General features: G+C 53.4%; 1 protein-coding gene across 3 annotated transcripts in view; it reads right to left on the minus strand.

The window, feature by feature from the left end:
- Positions 1 to 16,008, minus strand: part of BCAS4 (breast carcinoma amplified sequence 4) — a 56,055-nt gene that overhangs the window by 32,517 nt on the left and 7,530 nt on the right. For 2 of the 3 annotated variants that reach the window (XM_059132832.1, XM_059132830.1), the window contains exon 2: positions 7,923 to 7,994. The exons of the other annotated variant lie outside the window; for it this stretch is intronic. In XM_059132832.1, coding sequence (XP_058988815.1) covers positions 7,923 to 7,994 — 72 coding nt within the window. The remainder of the gene's footprint in view (positions 1 to 7,922; positions 7,995 to 16,008) is intronic. 3 annotated transcript variants of the gene reach the window in all.

Here is a 16,008-nt window from a genome sequence, read left to right on the forward strand (position 1 = left end):
CTCCAAGTCACTGTCCTGGTACACCCCTGTCCCACGCCCTGGTCCCCCAAGGGCACAGACAGGTCCTGAGAGGCTGGCATCCAGCGTCCCGCCACCTGGCCTGTCTCTGCCCTGACCTCCCAGTGCCTCGGTTTCCTAGTCTATAAGATGGGGACCATACAAGTACTTCTCTTGAAAGAATGCTCTGGAGGTTAAACGAGACCATCTCTGACTGGGTGGAGCCCACACCTGCACCTTGTGTGGCTCGCAAAGTGTCTGAGTATTTTTTAATTTGACTTAATTTCTGACTTGAAGAGTCCAGAGGGGCTCTTAGGAGAGATGGCTGATTCTAGAGCTGGGGCAGGCAAGACAAGCCCCTGGAGAACCTTCTAGTGCCAGAATGTATGTGATTGTTGTTTGTTTTTAAACTTCTTTTTCCTTAGGTTATATCTACACCCAGTGTGGGGCTCAAACTCATGCCCCTGAGCTCTAGAGTTGTCGGTGGTCCAGGTGCTCTGTAAGGAAGCGTCTGCAAAGATAAAGGACGGGGCTTGTCAAAGGATCACAGGAGCCAACCGGAAAGACCAAATGACTGAAGGGGGAATAATCAGGACAATAGAAAATGTAAGGCCATATGGGATTAGAACCCGAAGGACAAAATGAACCCATGCGAGTCTGTCAGGAAGAAACGATGGGACACAGGCTACAGGAAGAGGACCACGGGGGCCATGTGCCCCTCATGATGCCACAAAAAGGCCCCTTAGCTCAGCAGATTCTCTCCAGAAACCCGCCACCCCCATCCAACCACTGGTAAAATAACAGACAAAGCCAAGCTAAGGGTCTCCTATGAAATATCTGAGCAGAGCTCCGCAAAATGGCCAAGGTCATGAGAGGCTGGGGAAGACAGAAAAGTCACGGAGGAGGAGACCGCGTGGAGGGGACGACTAAAAGCAGTGTGGGATCCTGGACAAGAAAGAGGGCGTTCGTGGGGAGCCTGCAAAAGGAAAATCAAGACGCCCCTGCTGGTTTCTCAGCTCCAGCAAAGGAGCTAAGGCCATGCGAGTTGCTAGCCCTGGGGCGGGGCCCGGGGGGAGGGGAGAGGCGGGGGGAGCGGGCGCGCGGGCACCCTCTGTATCACCCTGCACGCTTCCTGTAAATCTAAAACTATTGCAAAACAAAACATATAAACATGGCTTTAAAATGCTCCCGTGATTAAGCAGGGCTTTACAAGGTGTCTTGAAAGTCTGCCTCTGTGGCAACACCGGGCCTGCGTCTCCCAGGCACGGAGGGCTGGGCTGAGCAGGGGCTGCTCCCCCAAAGGCAGGGCACGAGCTCTCTGGGACACAGTCACCATGCCTCCCTAATGCCTCACCCCCAACCCCCTTCACTCGGGCCCAGATCCTGCCTGGCTCCCACAGGCGCCTGCATTTTTTAGGCTGGTTGGGGGGAAGCTCTTACTATCTTCCTTTTCTTCTCCCAAGGCCAAATCTCTAGAGACACACCCATTTCCCCCTGCCCCGCCAGCAAGGCTAAACTCTGGAGAAATCACCAAGGTTCGGTGAGGCAACAAAGAGCAGATAACTCACAGCTGTGCTGGGTCAGAACGTGGCGGACCAAACGCACATCTTTTCTTTCTGCTAATTTCTAGAGAAATGAGTAGGTTGAGAACGAAGCAAATCAGGAGGGTCTGGTCCTAGTGACCCCCCGACCGGAGAGAAGGGTTGGTACAAGAGGAGATTCACGGAGCTCGTCCGTCCCCTCCTCCAGCTCTGAAGGAAGCCAAGGAAGAGAGGGTCTGGGCCAGCCAAGGCCTCTTTCTGAAGACACCTGTTCACGGGAATCGTGGGCAATGGGGAGCCATCTACACACACCCGGATGGCAGGCTGCATGTGTGTGTGGGGGGAGTAGAGAGTAATCCTCGGGGTCTCAACGGCCCCCAAACGTTTCTTGTGGCTCCCCTGTGAGCTGGGAACTGGAAGGCGAAAATGAGGTTGGAGGGGCACCACGCCAGCGCGCCACAAACTTTCACCATGTGCTGAGAACGGGTCCTGTGACTCAGAACCGATTTTATCTTCAACCTTTCCTGGCGGAGGACAAAGCAAAGACAGGAAGACAAAAGGAGCCGGCCCAAGGTCACAGGCTACCATGCAGGAGATGGCAGGTTCCTATCCTGGTTGGTCTGAGGCTACCGGTGACATCAGAGGTCCACACGCATGTTCTGCAGGGCCTTGGGGAGACAGCCCATGTCACGTCTGAAAAAACCAAAGCGCACCCACGCCTTTTGGCGCCACAATCTTAAAATGAGGCATATTTCCCTTAGAAGCTCAGATTTCTAGCTTCTTGTGAAAAAGCAGAGTACCTGGCCATCCTGGGTCCATGCCCCATGTGACAGCAATCACCTGGAGCTGGGTGACAGCTGTCTCCTTTGGTTAACCACAATCCCCACCACTCCCTAGAGTCTCCCAGGTGTCTGTGGCCACCCCATGTGCTCTCTTCTTATAGGGAAGTCAAAGGAAAGCAAGACGTTTCTGTCCTCATGCCCACTTCACATGCATCTGAGCAAAGAGAGGTCAGTGAAGAGCCAATGCGGGTTGAGACTCTGCCAGGACGAACCCCCAGCCAGGTTTACCTGCCTGAGCACCCAGCAGACTCTTCTCCAGCCTGGTCTCCCACCTCCCCGGAGCTGGGCAGCGGACGCGGGGGTTCTCGCTGAGCAAAGACAGCTGTCCAGGATGATTCAGGGCCTCCAGGAAGGACAGCCAAGTGCACTTGACCCAAGAACTCCCACCAATGCCAAATGCAAGTGCTGGCCCAAGGCCAACAAGGAATTTTCTCCATCCATGTGAGCAAAGTAAGAGCCTGCTCCCTGCCAGGGAGGGAGGGCCCGGACAAGGGGCCCAAGCTCCAGAGGGCACTGAGCTGAAGGCTCTACAAATCCTCTTGGGTGTCACGGCCTTCTGCTGCTCTGGTGATGATGACGGTGACCTTGGGAGCCACCACCCGTGGGTCACCTCCTACAGACCTGGCACCTGGCTAAGCAGTTATTTTTTTTTTTTTTTTTTTTTTTAAAGATTTTATTTATTCATCAGAGAGAGAGAGAGGGAGAGCGAGCGAGCACAGGCAGACAGAGTGGCAGGCAGAGGCAGAGGGAGAAGCAGGCTCCCTGCCGAGCAAGGAGCCCGATGTGGGACTCGATCCCAGGACGCTGGGATCATGACCTGAGCCGAAGGCAGCGGCTTAACCAACTGAGCCACCCAGGCGCCCCTATTTTTTTTTTTTTAAAGATTTTATTTATTTATTTGACAGACAGAGATCACAAGTAGGCAGAGAGGCAGGCAGAGAGAGAGGAGGAAGCAGGCTCCCTGCTAAGCAGAGAGCCCAATGTGAGGCTCGATCCCAGGCCCCTGGGATCATGACCTGAGCTGAAGGCAGAGGCTTAACCCACTGAGCCACCCAGGCGCCCCTAAGCAGTTATTTTTAACTGAACATAGAAAATGACAGCGGCGAAGGGCCCCGGCCTCAAGCGGATGGCGGAGTGAACGAGTGCGTGTGTCCACATCTGTGTCAGCCCCACCCCAACCAACGTGTAGGACGGCCCATCACCAAAGAGTTTCCGGTCATGACCGCCCTCCCGGGGCAAACCATGAACCAGATTCCGACACCAGGTGTTCCGTGTCTGACTCCTTCTACCACTTCACGTTCAGGAGAGGTACCCACGGCGTTCGGGCCACTTCACTCTTCTGCATTAAGGTTGCTTCCGGGGGCGCCTGGGTGCCTCAGTGGGTGAAGCCTCTGCCTTCGGCTCAGGTCGTGATCTCAGGGTCCTGGGATCGAGCCCTGCATCGGGCTCTCTGGTCAGCAGGGAGCCTGCTTTCCTTACTCTCTCTCTGCCTGCCTCTCTGCCTACTTGTGATCTCTGTCTGTCAAATAAATAAATAAAGTCTTAAAAAAAAAAAAAGGTTGCTTCCGGTTTGGGGCATCATGAACAAGGCGGCTCGGAACACTTGTGTTCGGGTCTTCGCAGACTCTCATTTTCGTCTCTCGGGTAATCACCTCGCGCGGCAGCTGCTGGAATGGAGTAGGGTCAGCGCATGTATGACTTGGTAAGAATCTGCTGGACCGTTTCCCAAGGGGCCGGGCGTTTTGTGCTTCCACCGATGTGTGAGCAGGTGTCTCTGGGCTCCGTGCTCGCCCACACTTGGTACTGTCGGTCTTTGTTGTTGTGGTCAGTCTAGAGGATGTAACGGGCACATCCCCACCTCATTGAGTCCACCCCGTAACACTCAGGAGAAGGACTTGGTTTGCAGATTAAAGAGGACTACAAATCCTTTCCATTCCTTCCATAGACACAGGGGTCTGGGACCTCTCCCCCTGGATCTGGGTGTGCTACCTGACAGTTTCGACCAGTAAAACAGGACAGAAGTGAGACTGTGTCAATTTCCATCCCGAGCCCTCCAGAGAACTGGCAGCTTCTACTTCCCATCTGTCGGAACGCTTGCTGCGGGAGGCGGGATGCCCCGCTGCAGGGCCCGAGCTAGCCCTGAGGAGAGGCTGCACGGGGACAAATGACACCAGCCCGTCCCCAGCCACCCAGCATTCCTAGCCCAGACGTCACAAGCAAGAGAAGGAGCCACCTTGGAAATCCCTGCCCCAGCAGGTGGCATGTGGCTTGGATGAACCATCCCCTCTGTGCCCTGCCCTGGCCCGCATAATACATTGGTTGTTGATTGACACCTCTAAGTTTTGGGATAGTGTGATGCATTATGGACCATTATGTCCATTTTACAGAAGGGAAAAGAAAGGTACCGAGAGGGGACATGCCATGCCTAAGGCCCCAGAGCAGGAAGAGTCAGAGCTCAAAGTGGCAGTGACTAGCATTATATCTAAGGTCTAAACAGGTGGCAGGCGCAGGGCCATGAATTCCAGCCACACAGAGTGGTCAGGGACAGGCTGACCGTGGAGCTAATGTATCCAACAGGAAGCCAGACTCTTGCTTCTGAGAGTCTGATTTGATCGGAAACAGAGCTGCTTCTCTCTGGACTGTGCAGGGAGCCTGGCGTCTCTCAGATTTCTAATGTGATCAGTGTTTCCAAAGGCCAATGCAGGGACCCAGGGGACAGTGTCCGCATTGTGACATCACCTGCTCCCCTGAGGTCCCCACTTATTCCTAGCTTGGATCAAAAGAGAGAAGGAGGTCCCAAGCCAAGGCTGAGAACTGGACCCCTCTCTCTGTGCCATGTGGACAGACACTCAAGGTAAATTGAGCCTCACCCATTGGGGCAGGAGGATTTCCATAATCGAAATGGCGTCAGCACTGAGCATTGTGGCAGGGGCCAAAAAAATCATCGTACCTGACATGTTCTCTTAACGCATGCACACTTGTTTACATATAAACTCATGAAATGGTCTTCCCTCCCATGGGAAACCCACTCTCTTCCCTTTCTTGAAACACAGGACCCTCTTGGTCTGGTTTCATTTTCCTGCTTTCAGTAGGGCCCAAAGTACAGAGAAACATACTCTGCCATAAAACGCACAAGCACGTGACGGATGTACCTGGCAGGTGGCCATGGAGTCGGGGAGCCCCCACAGGAACCGTGGACGGTGACCAGCTGGAGAGCTCACATGCTGTCCACAGTGGGAAAGACCCTAAGCCACCCTTGCTGATGCTGGGCAGGTGGGACCAAGCACACCCCGAGGGAGCCAGATCTTTGCTCTTCCAGAAGAAGCCAGAAAACCTCATTTTTTTGCATGACATTCTATAAATGTCAGCAGCAAATTCCTTTTTCTTTTCCTTCCAGAAATATCCAACATATCTGCAGGTGGGACTGGGTCCATGGGTCATGTACGATCTCAGTCTTAAAATCTTTGCATAAATGTATCTCCAGGCTTCTGGTTAGGGGTGGGCCTTGTCAGCGCTGCCCGACACCTTGGCCTCCAGGTGACACACACACACACACACACACACAGGCTCCCTCCTGCCACGCCAGGAAGCCTGGACAGTCCCTAAGGCGGGGTGGCTGAGCACCTCTGCCCATCCAGGTTGACTCCTGCTCCAAGCTCTCCCCTCCGGCAGGGAGTGGGTCTCCTTTCAAGGGGCTGGATGGCTGAACTTGAGAACAAAGTGTCCCTAGGTCACCAGTCCACCCATCTTCCAGATCCACCCCCTGCCTGTGGGCCCCCATGGTCCACACTGTGCCAGCACACCATACCCATGGGTCAGTGCCTCTGCCTGGACATTCGCCCTCCCCAGCAGCTGAATTCTTTCTGTTCCTTCTTCAAGCCCCAAATTAATCACCACCTGTTCGGCAAAGCTTTCCCAATTTTCCAGGCAGAATTTAACGCCTCTGCTCTTCTTCTTCTTCTTCTTCTTCTTTTTTTGTTAAAAAGCAAATTAAGTCTTAGGATCATGTGCCCAGTTCCTTCTAGAACCTCTTCTCCCTCTTCAAAACCTCTGCAGTCTCCCTTTGCACCTTGAACACAACTTCAGGCTGGTTCCTCAACTCTAGGTGACAGCCCTGGTCACACGGGGGACTCCTACAGGAGGGGGGAACTGGAGACAGAGCTGAATCTCTCTTTACCCTCAGGCTCACCAAGGCACCCAGTCAGGGAAGGTGTCCAGTGGCTGGTGATGAAGGAAGGATTGTCCGGGCTGTTTAAAGTCTGTCTCAGGGTGCCTGGGTGACTCAGTGGGTTAATCATCTGCCTTTGGCTCAGGTCGTGATCTCAGGGTCCTGGGATCAAGTCCCAGGTCAGGCTCCCTGCCCAGCAGGAAGTCTGCTTCTCCCTCTCCCCCTCCCTCTCCCCCTGCCCGTGTGCTCTCTCTCTATCTCTCCCTAATAAATAAATAAAATCTAAATCAATCAGTCAATAAAGTCTTTCTCATTACCCGGCTCCCACCTGGACCCACACCCAAACTAGAAAATTGGTTCTCAAGAGAGAAGCACATACAGGTCCTCTTGGGGATGTTTCTGTCTTGTTCACTGCTGCGTCCCCAGAGGGCGGCATGAGGTAGGTCTGCTGAATGAATGGGGACGACACGGCGCCCCTCGTCTCACGATGCTTCAAGGAGAAATGGGGTGACATGGAAAAACGCTTCGCATCGTGCCCGGCACCAAGTACGTCCGAGGCTGCTGTTACTGTTACACCCTTGGGCTCTCACAAACACTTCCCCAGACACCTGCTTCACAGGGGCACAAATCTACCCCACTGGGCCCAGCCGGGCTTCCTCCGCTCCGGGGACAGGCAGGGCCTCACCACAATATGGAACTCTGCCCTTTGGGCCTTTGGGCAGAAGCCTTCAACCCAGGGTGCTGAAAGTTTCTAGAAAATTCTATCATTGCTCCTCAGGGTCACACCTGGCTGGCTACCATCCTGGGGACCCAAGGATCTAGAGATTTTTACAGAATTTGGAGTGGAGACCTTGTCTTCTGGGCCTAAGGCACCATCTTCCACCTTCTTCACCAGCCAAGGGATTCGGGAAGGAACCTGATGCCCACCCCTGCCTCAGGCTACAGCCTGGGCTGGAGGCTCCTCTAGGCCCTGCAGGCCTGAAGCCATTTCCTGGCTGTCTCCATGTTTGCCTGGCAGACCGGCGCAGAGCCTAGGAAAGTTAAATATAGTCTTAGCATCCCCGCTAAACGGCTCCCCGCATCGGTGCCCGAGAGTGCCACCTGGTGGCCCACTCCAGGCTCCTCGGTGGAATAAGAGCCATGGGGGGGGGGGGGGGATGGGCCTTATCAAGATGGCCGCCTCAGGAAGCCTTGGTGTTGAGAGAGAGCGAGAGAGTGTGAGAGAGTGTGTGTGTGGCTTTCCTCTCACCGCTGGCTGCTGCCCCATTCCTTCTGGTTGCTAAATCACCACCAAAATGGCTTCCCCAGAAAACCCCAGGAAGGGCCTGGAGTCTGGCCTGGGCCTAAATCCACGCCTCTCAGGCAGGCACTCACCATGTCAGTCAGGCTGCAGAACTCTTCCAGCCTGAGGAGCATCCCTTCGATGGTCTCCTCCACCTCCTTCGCCTGAAGAGAGACAATATCCTGGAGATTAGCAAGTGGTTTCCACGGAGACAAACGCCCTTCAATTTTTTTTTTTTTTTTAAAGCAAACTAAATCTTAGGATTATCTGCCCAGTTCCCTTCAGACCTCCTTTTCCTTTTCAAAATCTCTCCTAGCCTCATTTAAAATCGTGATAAGCTGGCGGCGATCTTGATGCCCGTGGACAGAGGCCTGGTTAAAGCCACCACCGGCCATCCACTCCGTGCAGATGTCACAGGGAGGAGATGAGTGAAAACTAGCAGGAAGCAGGACAGAGCTACCTGCATCACCCCATTGTTCGGATGAGGAAACTGAGCCTCAGGGGCGAGGGAAGTCTGCTAGAGGTCACACAGGTAGCAGGTGGGGAGCCCAGGATTCCCATTGGGCTTGAGTCCACAGCCTCAGAGCTCTTACACATCGTGAGAAACACCCCCTAACAAACACCACGGAACGCTCACAAAAGATGCAGAAGAGATGGAAATAGAAACCCATCCTCGTAACAACGCACGAAGGACATACGTGGTTTACCAGAAAGGCCTGGAATCATACAGACCAAACTGCTAATAATTAGGAGATGAACTTGCACTAAACGATCATTCAATCCGAAATTCAAATTGAACTGGGCATCCCCTACTTTATTTGGCAACCTGTTAATGGCTTGTCCTTGGCCCTGGGGAGTAGAATTGGGGAACAGGGTCTGACAAGGGAGCCTCGAGTGCTTTATGTTATCTGAAGGGTTCAAACCTTGAGGTACCGGGGATGGGGAATTACATCATGAGTAACATCAAAGAGTAAAGCAGGCCTCCGGGGTTTTGCAGTGATCTGAAAAGTGCTTGCCCAAATCTAGAACAGCCAGCAGCCATCAGTAAACACAGACTTGGGGCTGTGTTTTTCAAGAGAAGCCAGGAATCTTAATGTTATGGAAAATGTCCCATTTTTTTAAAAAAAGATTTTATTTATTTATTTGACAGGCAGAGATCACAAGTAGGCAGAGAGGCAGGCAGAGAGAGAGGAAGGGAAGCAGGCTCCCTGCTGAGCAGAGAGCCTGACGCGGGGCTGGATCCCAGGACCCTGATATCATGACCTGAGCCGAAGGTAGATGCTTAATTACTGAGCCGCTCAGGCACCCCATATGTCCCAATTTTTAAATGGTAGCATAGGTTCATGTCCTGCCAAGCATGGGCCAATTTGAACATGACTGTGGAAGGGTCTTCCGGTCTACACCCCGTTCAAATCAGTTGTGCAAAAATCAGCCTGAACCTTTTTTATCCCTCCTCAAGTATGTACCGTGTTCACGACTTCTAAAATACCAGTTTTTTGGTTTTGTTTTGTTTCTGTAACGACGAGGCCTTTGGGAAGAAAGTGCGCTGAGAACGTAAGCCACCTGTTCGGCTCACCGGGCCAGACCCTTCTGCTCCAGGAAGGCGACCCCAGACACTTTTGGGCAGGCCTGGTCCCAGCACCCTGACACCTGAAGGCTCCCCTCATCGCCCACTCATCCTGGCAGAGAGGCTGACGCCCCACCAGGGCCCGCTGCTTGTGGCAGGAGCTGTCGCTACCACAACAAAATAAACGGCTGTGCAAAAAAAAAACAACAAAAAAAACACACAACATCTTTCCGGCTGGAGTAAAAATAGTACCAAGTTGCAATTTTAAACTCTGGCACCTTCGTCTCACAGCTGGGACTATTTCTGTGCCTGCAGGGGGGAGGCTCGACAGGGAAGGGGACCACAGCGGAGGGAGAACTGAGAGGCAAAAGGAAGTTCTCTCCATCCCCCAAAAGGTAAGATCATAGGAAAAGAAGCCCTTATCGTGCTAAGGAGGCAAGAGGCCACAGACATGGGAGACAGGAAGGCTGGGCGCTTCCTCCTGCTTGCAGAGGGAGGGATGAGACGGGAGAAGGGCACAGACAGGCGGGGGAGGCTCCCTCCGGAGAGCAGGTGCAGACGCCCCAGACCCCAGACCCACTGAGGAAGGCAACACCAGCAGAGGGATGTGGGTGCCCCCGCCCCAGCTGGAGGGGCCGCCTCCTTCCCCGGCGGGGCCCGAAGATTTTTGCTCAGAGGTAGCACGTCTCACCCTACCCCGCTGTGTTCCGAGAGGAGGTCAGTCCATCCTGGGTTCAAATCCCATCTTCTCTTGGGCCAACCGTGGGACCTGAATTCAAGGGTTTGACTTCTGCCTTTCGGTGGGATCCCCTGTGACAGCAACTGCCACACCCATCGGGCAGGGTTGTTAGGAGGTTAACCTCACATAAAGCACACGGTAGGTGCTATTAGCTGCCCGCTTTACGTCTCTCTCTCACTAGATAATAAAAACAATGGCTAAGTGCTCTATGTGGATTCTTTTACTTGATTCTCACAAGAACTCTGTACAGCAGGAGCTATACCTTCCCCCTGTTTATGGCCTGGGAAACACAGGAGAGCTTAAGTCACTCACTCAAGGTCACACAGCTAATAATGTCTGAAGCCACATTTGACCCTGAGCACTCCGAGTGCAGAGCTGAGGTCTGTCACTACCAGAGGCTCTTTGGAGACTGGGAAAAGTGTCCCCTTTATGGCTGCCTGTCAGCTATGGTCTCTGTCCCTCACCACTCCCCCCACCTCCTGGGGCAGGGCCCCAAAGCAGGAGAGAGCCCAGAAGGCATTTGCTGACTGGCCAGCTGAGGAGGAACGGGCCGGAGACATTCCCACCCAACAGGAAGGAGCTCAGGATTAGCCAACCCGCCATGCCCACAAATCACTCATAGGACAATTTTCTCTCGAGATAATCCCCTAAGTGGCCTCAGAAACGAGAGTCTGCCGGCTGCAGTCCACATGCCTTGTCCACCAGCCCATCAGCGAAATGAATGCCCTCGTCCTCCCGTGCAACTCCCCGGGCATAAACGGTCGCACTCTGAGGGGAAGAAAGCAAATGGCTCGACTAGCGTGACATTTGGGGCTCGGCCAGTGGGGACAGCAGGGGCACTTCTAACACACGTGAATCACGGCACCTACCTTCTTCCATCAATCTCCCACAGTGCCAGTCCAAGCTTCCCAGCCAGGGATGCCAGGAAACTGAAATGTGACTGGTCCCTGCCCACAAGTGACAGGCACCTAAAACCCCACAAGCAGGCCCTCCACCGTGGGCTTCTGCAGCTCAACAAGTGGAAACTCCGTTGTCCATTGCTCAGGCGATGGGGGCAGCCTCCGTGCACTTGTCCGCAGGCCGCCCCACCCGGAGGTTCGCAAATCCTCTCTGTGCCACCTTCGGAACGTAGCCCGAAGCCCACGGCTTCCGTCCGCCCCCCTCGCCGCCCCCCGGGCACCGGGCACAGTCCTCGCTCGCTGGCCCCTGCAACCGTCTATTCCTCTGAAAGACCCCGTCACAACCACAGCCCTTGTCAGCTGGAGATCTCCCACCCCACCATCTCTGGCCATCGCGAAGGCTACGGCTGCAAAACTAGACAATGACAAACGCCACCGAGCTTCGGGAGCCACTGGAATCCCCGTGCACTGCTGGCGGGCTGGCGGGGAGGGCTGGGACCCAGTGCTGCTGATGCGGAAACCAGTCCATCACTTCAGAAGGTGAAATACAGAGTAACCCTATGACCCAGCCACAGAGCCCAGGGAGCGGGAAACACGCTGTTTTTGTTTGTTTGTTTGTTTGTTTGTTTGTTGACAGAGAGAGATCACAAGTAGGCAGAGAGAGAAGGAAGCAGACTCCCCGCTAAGCAGAGAGCCCAATGCAGGGCTCAATCCCAGGACCCTGAGATCATGACCTAAGCTGAAGGCAGAGGCTTAACCCACTGAGCCACCCAGGCACCCCAAAAAACACTGTTCTTACAGGAAAGGTGTGCGTTATCCATGAGAGTCGAAAAGTGGAACTAACTCAGGTTCACCAAGTGATGAACAAACAAACAAAATATGCCATGTCCACACTATGGAAATACTATGTGGCAGGCACCTTGGTAGCTCATTTGGCAAAGCATCTGCCTTCAGCTCGGGTCACGATCCCAGGGTCCTGGGATCGAGCCCTGCATTGGGCTCCCTGCTCAGCGGGGAGCCTGCTTCTCCCTCTCCCTCTGCTTGTGCTCGCTCTCTCTGTCAAATAAATAAATAAAATCTTAAGAAAAAGAAGAAAAGAAATATTACGTGGCAATCAAGAGGAATGTCGACCTGCTACTTGTTGGATCATGGGTAACGCTCCACATGAGGCTGAGTGAAAGCCGCCAGACACAAAAGGCCAAGCATCACATGATTCCTTTGAGGGGCAAGGTTCAGAAGAGGCAAATGCACAGAGACAGAAAGCAGATCGCTGGTTGGAGGTTAACAGGCAGCGGGAGAACGAGGGACGGACTGCTAATGGCCATGGTCTTCCTTTCTCGGGGGATGGAAATGCACTGGAACAAGGTCATGGTGATGTTTGCACAAATAGTGAATATACTCATAACCACGGAATTGTATACTTTAAAATGGTAAATGTTTTGTTCCATGAATTATATCTTAATTAGAAAAAAAGAAAGTCCTCCCCTGTCCAAGACCTCCCTCAGCAATCACCAAATAGACGCCTTGCCAGCCCTATACCATCTGGACCCTCTATCTGTTCTCCAACCTCTGTGCCCACAGCTCACTCCCCTCCAACTACACCAACCACATCCTCACCCCAGGGCCTTTGCACCCGCTGTTCCCATTATCAACAGAGCTCACTGCACATTTCTTTCAGCCTTTGCTCAACTGTCCTCCTTCCTTGGCCTTACAGTCCCTACCATTCCCCGTCCTACACCAATTTATCTCTCTCTTCAGCCTCCATCACTGTCTAACATCTTATGTATTTTGCCTGTTTTGTGTCATCTTCCTCCATTAGAAAGAAAGCCCCTACAGGGCAGGGTTCTTAGTGCCTCTCACTCACCTCTGCATTCCCAGGGCCTAGAGCAACATCTGACACCTAGCTGGGGCTCAGGCTTCCGGAGATGTCCCTCTGACTCCCTCCCATCTGTATACCTTTGTGCAAGCTGACTCTGCCACCCTGCCCAGGAAGAGGGGGAATCCACTCTTCCCTCCCCCTGAATCCAGCCTGGCCCATGACTTGCTCTGACCAATAAAACGGGTGCAAGAATATTTTGTGACATCATCAAGAGACCTTACAGCATCTGACTCACCCTCCTGGAAGACAACAGCCATGTTGACTAGTCCTGGCGATGCTGCCAGAGACCCCACAGGACAAGAGTGGCTGCGTAGAGGACTGAGACGCCCAGCCGGCACCCACCGCCTGGCTTGAGTGAGGCCGTGTTGCAGGACCCAGCGGAAGGCAGCCCCCCGACTAAGCCCAGCCCGCACTCTGGGGGCAGAACTGCTCAGGGGAGCCCCACAGACCTGCAAAACCATGTGCCATAATATGGTGGTTGTTTTCAGCCACGAAGACTTGGGGTAGTTTGGTACCAGGCGACTGGAAACCAATACAGTGCCCAGAGAACACCTGTTGCAGGAAAGGAGAGAAGGAGGGAGTGGGGAAGGAAAGAAAATGAGCAAGGGAAGGAGGGAGAAACCGGGCTACAACCTGAGGACAGCGGCCCAGACCGCTTTCCAGTCCCACCCCTGTGTGTTGGGCTGTGTGGGCTTAACTACACTCTGACATCTGTGTGCCTTGGTTTCCCATTTGAAAGCTGTGGGAAAACAATCCTCAGAGTCCGTCGTGAGATGGAAGCCGAGAAGGATCAATGAAGTAATTTCTTTGGGTCACTCTCGGCAAGTTGCCAAACCCATACAAAAGACAGGTGTGACTGGGAGCTACCAGAGTCTCTGCATTCGAACGCCACGGACACGAAAGCCAGCTAGGAAAGGAATACAAGGGAGTATGCTTTCTGGGCACTGCTTATTTTCAGTTTTTCACTTTTTGAAGAGACCTTCTACTTTTCTCTAGGAAACACAGCAGCACATGCAGGGTAGTGAATGGCCGCTAATACTCAGTTTCCAGGCAGAGAGACAACAGGGAGGGGTGGGGACTGGGGCTCACAGGAGAGCCCGTCCCCCTCTAAAGAGGGCAGCTGCTCCTTGACTCCAGCAGAGTGAACCAGGGGGTGAGGCGCCAAACTTGTTTTGTTCAAGGCAGACAGTGACCCAGGAATGTAGGCAAACTTTCCAGGTTTGAGAGTTCAAAACCCCCTAACTTAAAACACAGTATGACAGCCAAACAAACCTGTCTGCTGGCTGAATGTGGCCTTTGAACCACGGGCCCGTGTCTTTTTTTTTTTTTTTTTAAGATTTTATTTATTTATTTGACAGAGAGAGAAGTCACAAGTAGGCAGAGAGGCAAGCGGGGGGTGGAGGGTGGGAAGCAGTCCCCCTGCTGAGCAGAGAGCCCGATGCGGGGCTCCATCACGGACCCATGTCTTTAAAACACAAGGATATATAGGGCACCTGTGTGGCTCAGTTGGCTGAGCATCTGACTCTTGGTTTCAGCTCAGGTCATGCTCTCAGGGTTGTAGGATTGAGCCCTGCATGGCATGCGGCTTTGTGCTCAGCGGGGAGGCTGCTTCTCTCTCTCCCTCTGCCCCTCCCCCGGCTAGTGTGCGCATGCGCTGTCTCTCTCTCTCAAATAAATAAATAAATCTTAAAAAAAAATAAATCAATAAAACGTAAGCATATATGAATTGTCCAGAAGAGGCAAATCTATAGAGACAGAAAGCAGACCGAGGAGGACCGGGGAGCAGGAGCGAGGGGTACAGGGTTAATCCCCGGGGTAACGATAATGTTCTAAAATAGATTCAGGTATATCGTTGCACAACTCTGTGAATAAACAAAAAGCCATTAAATTGTACACTTTCATTGTGTAGTGTATGTATTACATCGCAATAATGCCATTTACACACAAACACACACACACATGCACGCACGCATGTTCGAGAATCCTCCTAGGCAACCACAAGGTGCATCCAGCCAGGCCAGGAAACAGGGTAACACTTTCAGAGAAGCCAGACATCGGATTTTTTATGAGAAAACTCCCCCTTTATAGAATTTGGCAACCACTTAGCCCTTTTCAAATCGAATCACGGTGCCAGCCAGAGGACACCCACCTATAGCCACTTTGAGTTCCAGGGCGGGTTTTTCAGCTTTTTCTGATGCCACACCCGCTGCCTGCCCCTGCCCCGGGGCTTCCTCCATCCAGGCGGGGCCAGGGGTTCCCAAGGACATGACCTGGGTGGAATGGAAGCCACCCGAGGACCGTGGGGCCTGCCCTCACCCTGGGCACGCCAGCAGGACTGTCACCTCTTCTCCCGCAGCAGCTGTGGTGGTGCCTTCAGAGGACAGCGAAGTAAAGTCTTTTTAACGTCAGTGTCCACTTTTCCACCAGCCTGACAGAAGACAGAAACAGCAGCCTCCTCTCTGTGCGCAGGACGGAAAGGCCCGAGGGATGTTCGAAAGCCCCTGGGAGCCGAACCCAGGAAGGACCTGACATGCTCAGAGAAACCCACTTCCCAAAGAGGGGACATAGGAACTCCTTCCTCTCCGGCCCCAAAACGGAGCAAACAAGAGTGCCCATCCAGGCCTCAAGGGACCCTTGACTTTGAGGTTTCAGCCACTCCACTCTGCTTGCCTTCACCCTGGTTTCAAAAAGGGTTTACTTGGCAACAGCAACCAAAATTTAAAACACAGGTACCCTTGGGCCCAGGAAATCCCCTGCTAGGTATTTATCTGGCAGATATACTTGCACAAATGCAACAGTGTGTGTGCAGAGCTCCTCCTGCAACAGGCTTTGTGGGAGTAAAGAAGCCACGTAACCTAAATGCCCATCAGCAGAGAAATGGCTGTCGGACCCGCAGTCCAGACGATGTAATTCTGCTGAGCAGCTAAAAATAATCGGGCAGCCCTGTGTGTGCTCATCGGGAACATCTCCAAGACAAACTGAGTGGAGGAAGCAGGATCCACCAACGGAAGGCTACAGGTGGGGATGGGGAAGGACCTGTCATGCCTGCGAGAAGGGGACACGATCAGGAACAGTGGTGACCTCCGCTTGGGCA

The sequence above is a fragment of the Mustela lutreola genome, chromosome 9, assembly GCF_030435805.1.
Source record: "Mustela lutreola isolate mMusLut2 chromosome 9, mMusLut2.pri, whole genome shotgun sequence".
Classification (NCBI taxonomy): domain Eukaryota; kingdom Metazoa; phylum Chordata; class Mammalia; order Carnivora; family Mustelidae; genus Mustela; species Mustela lutreola.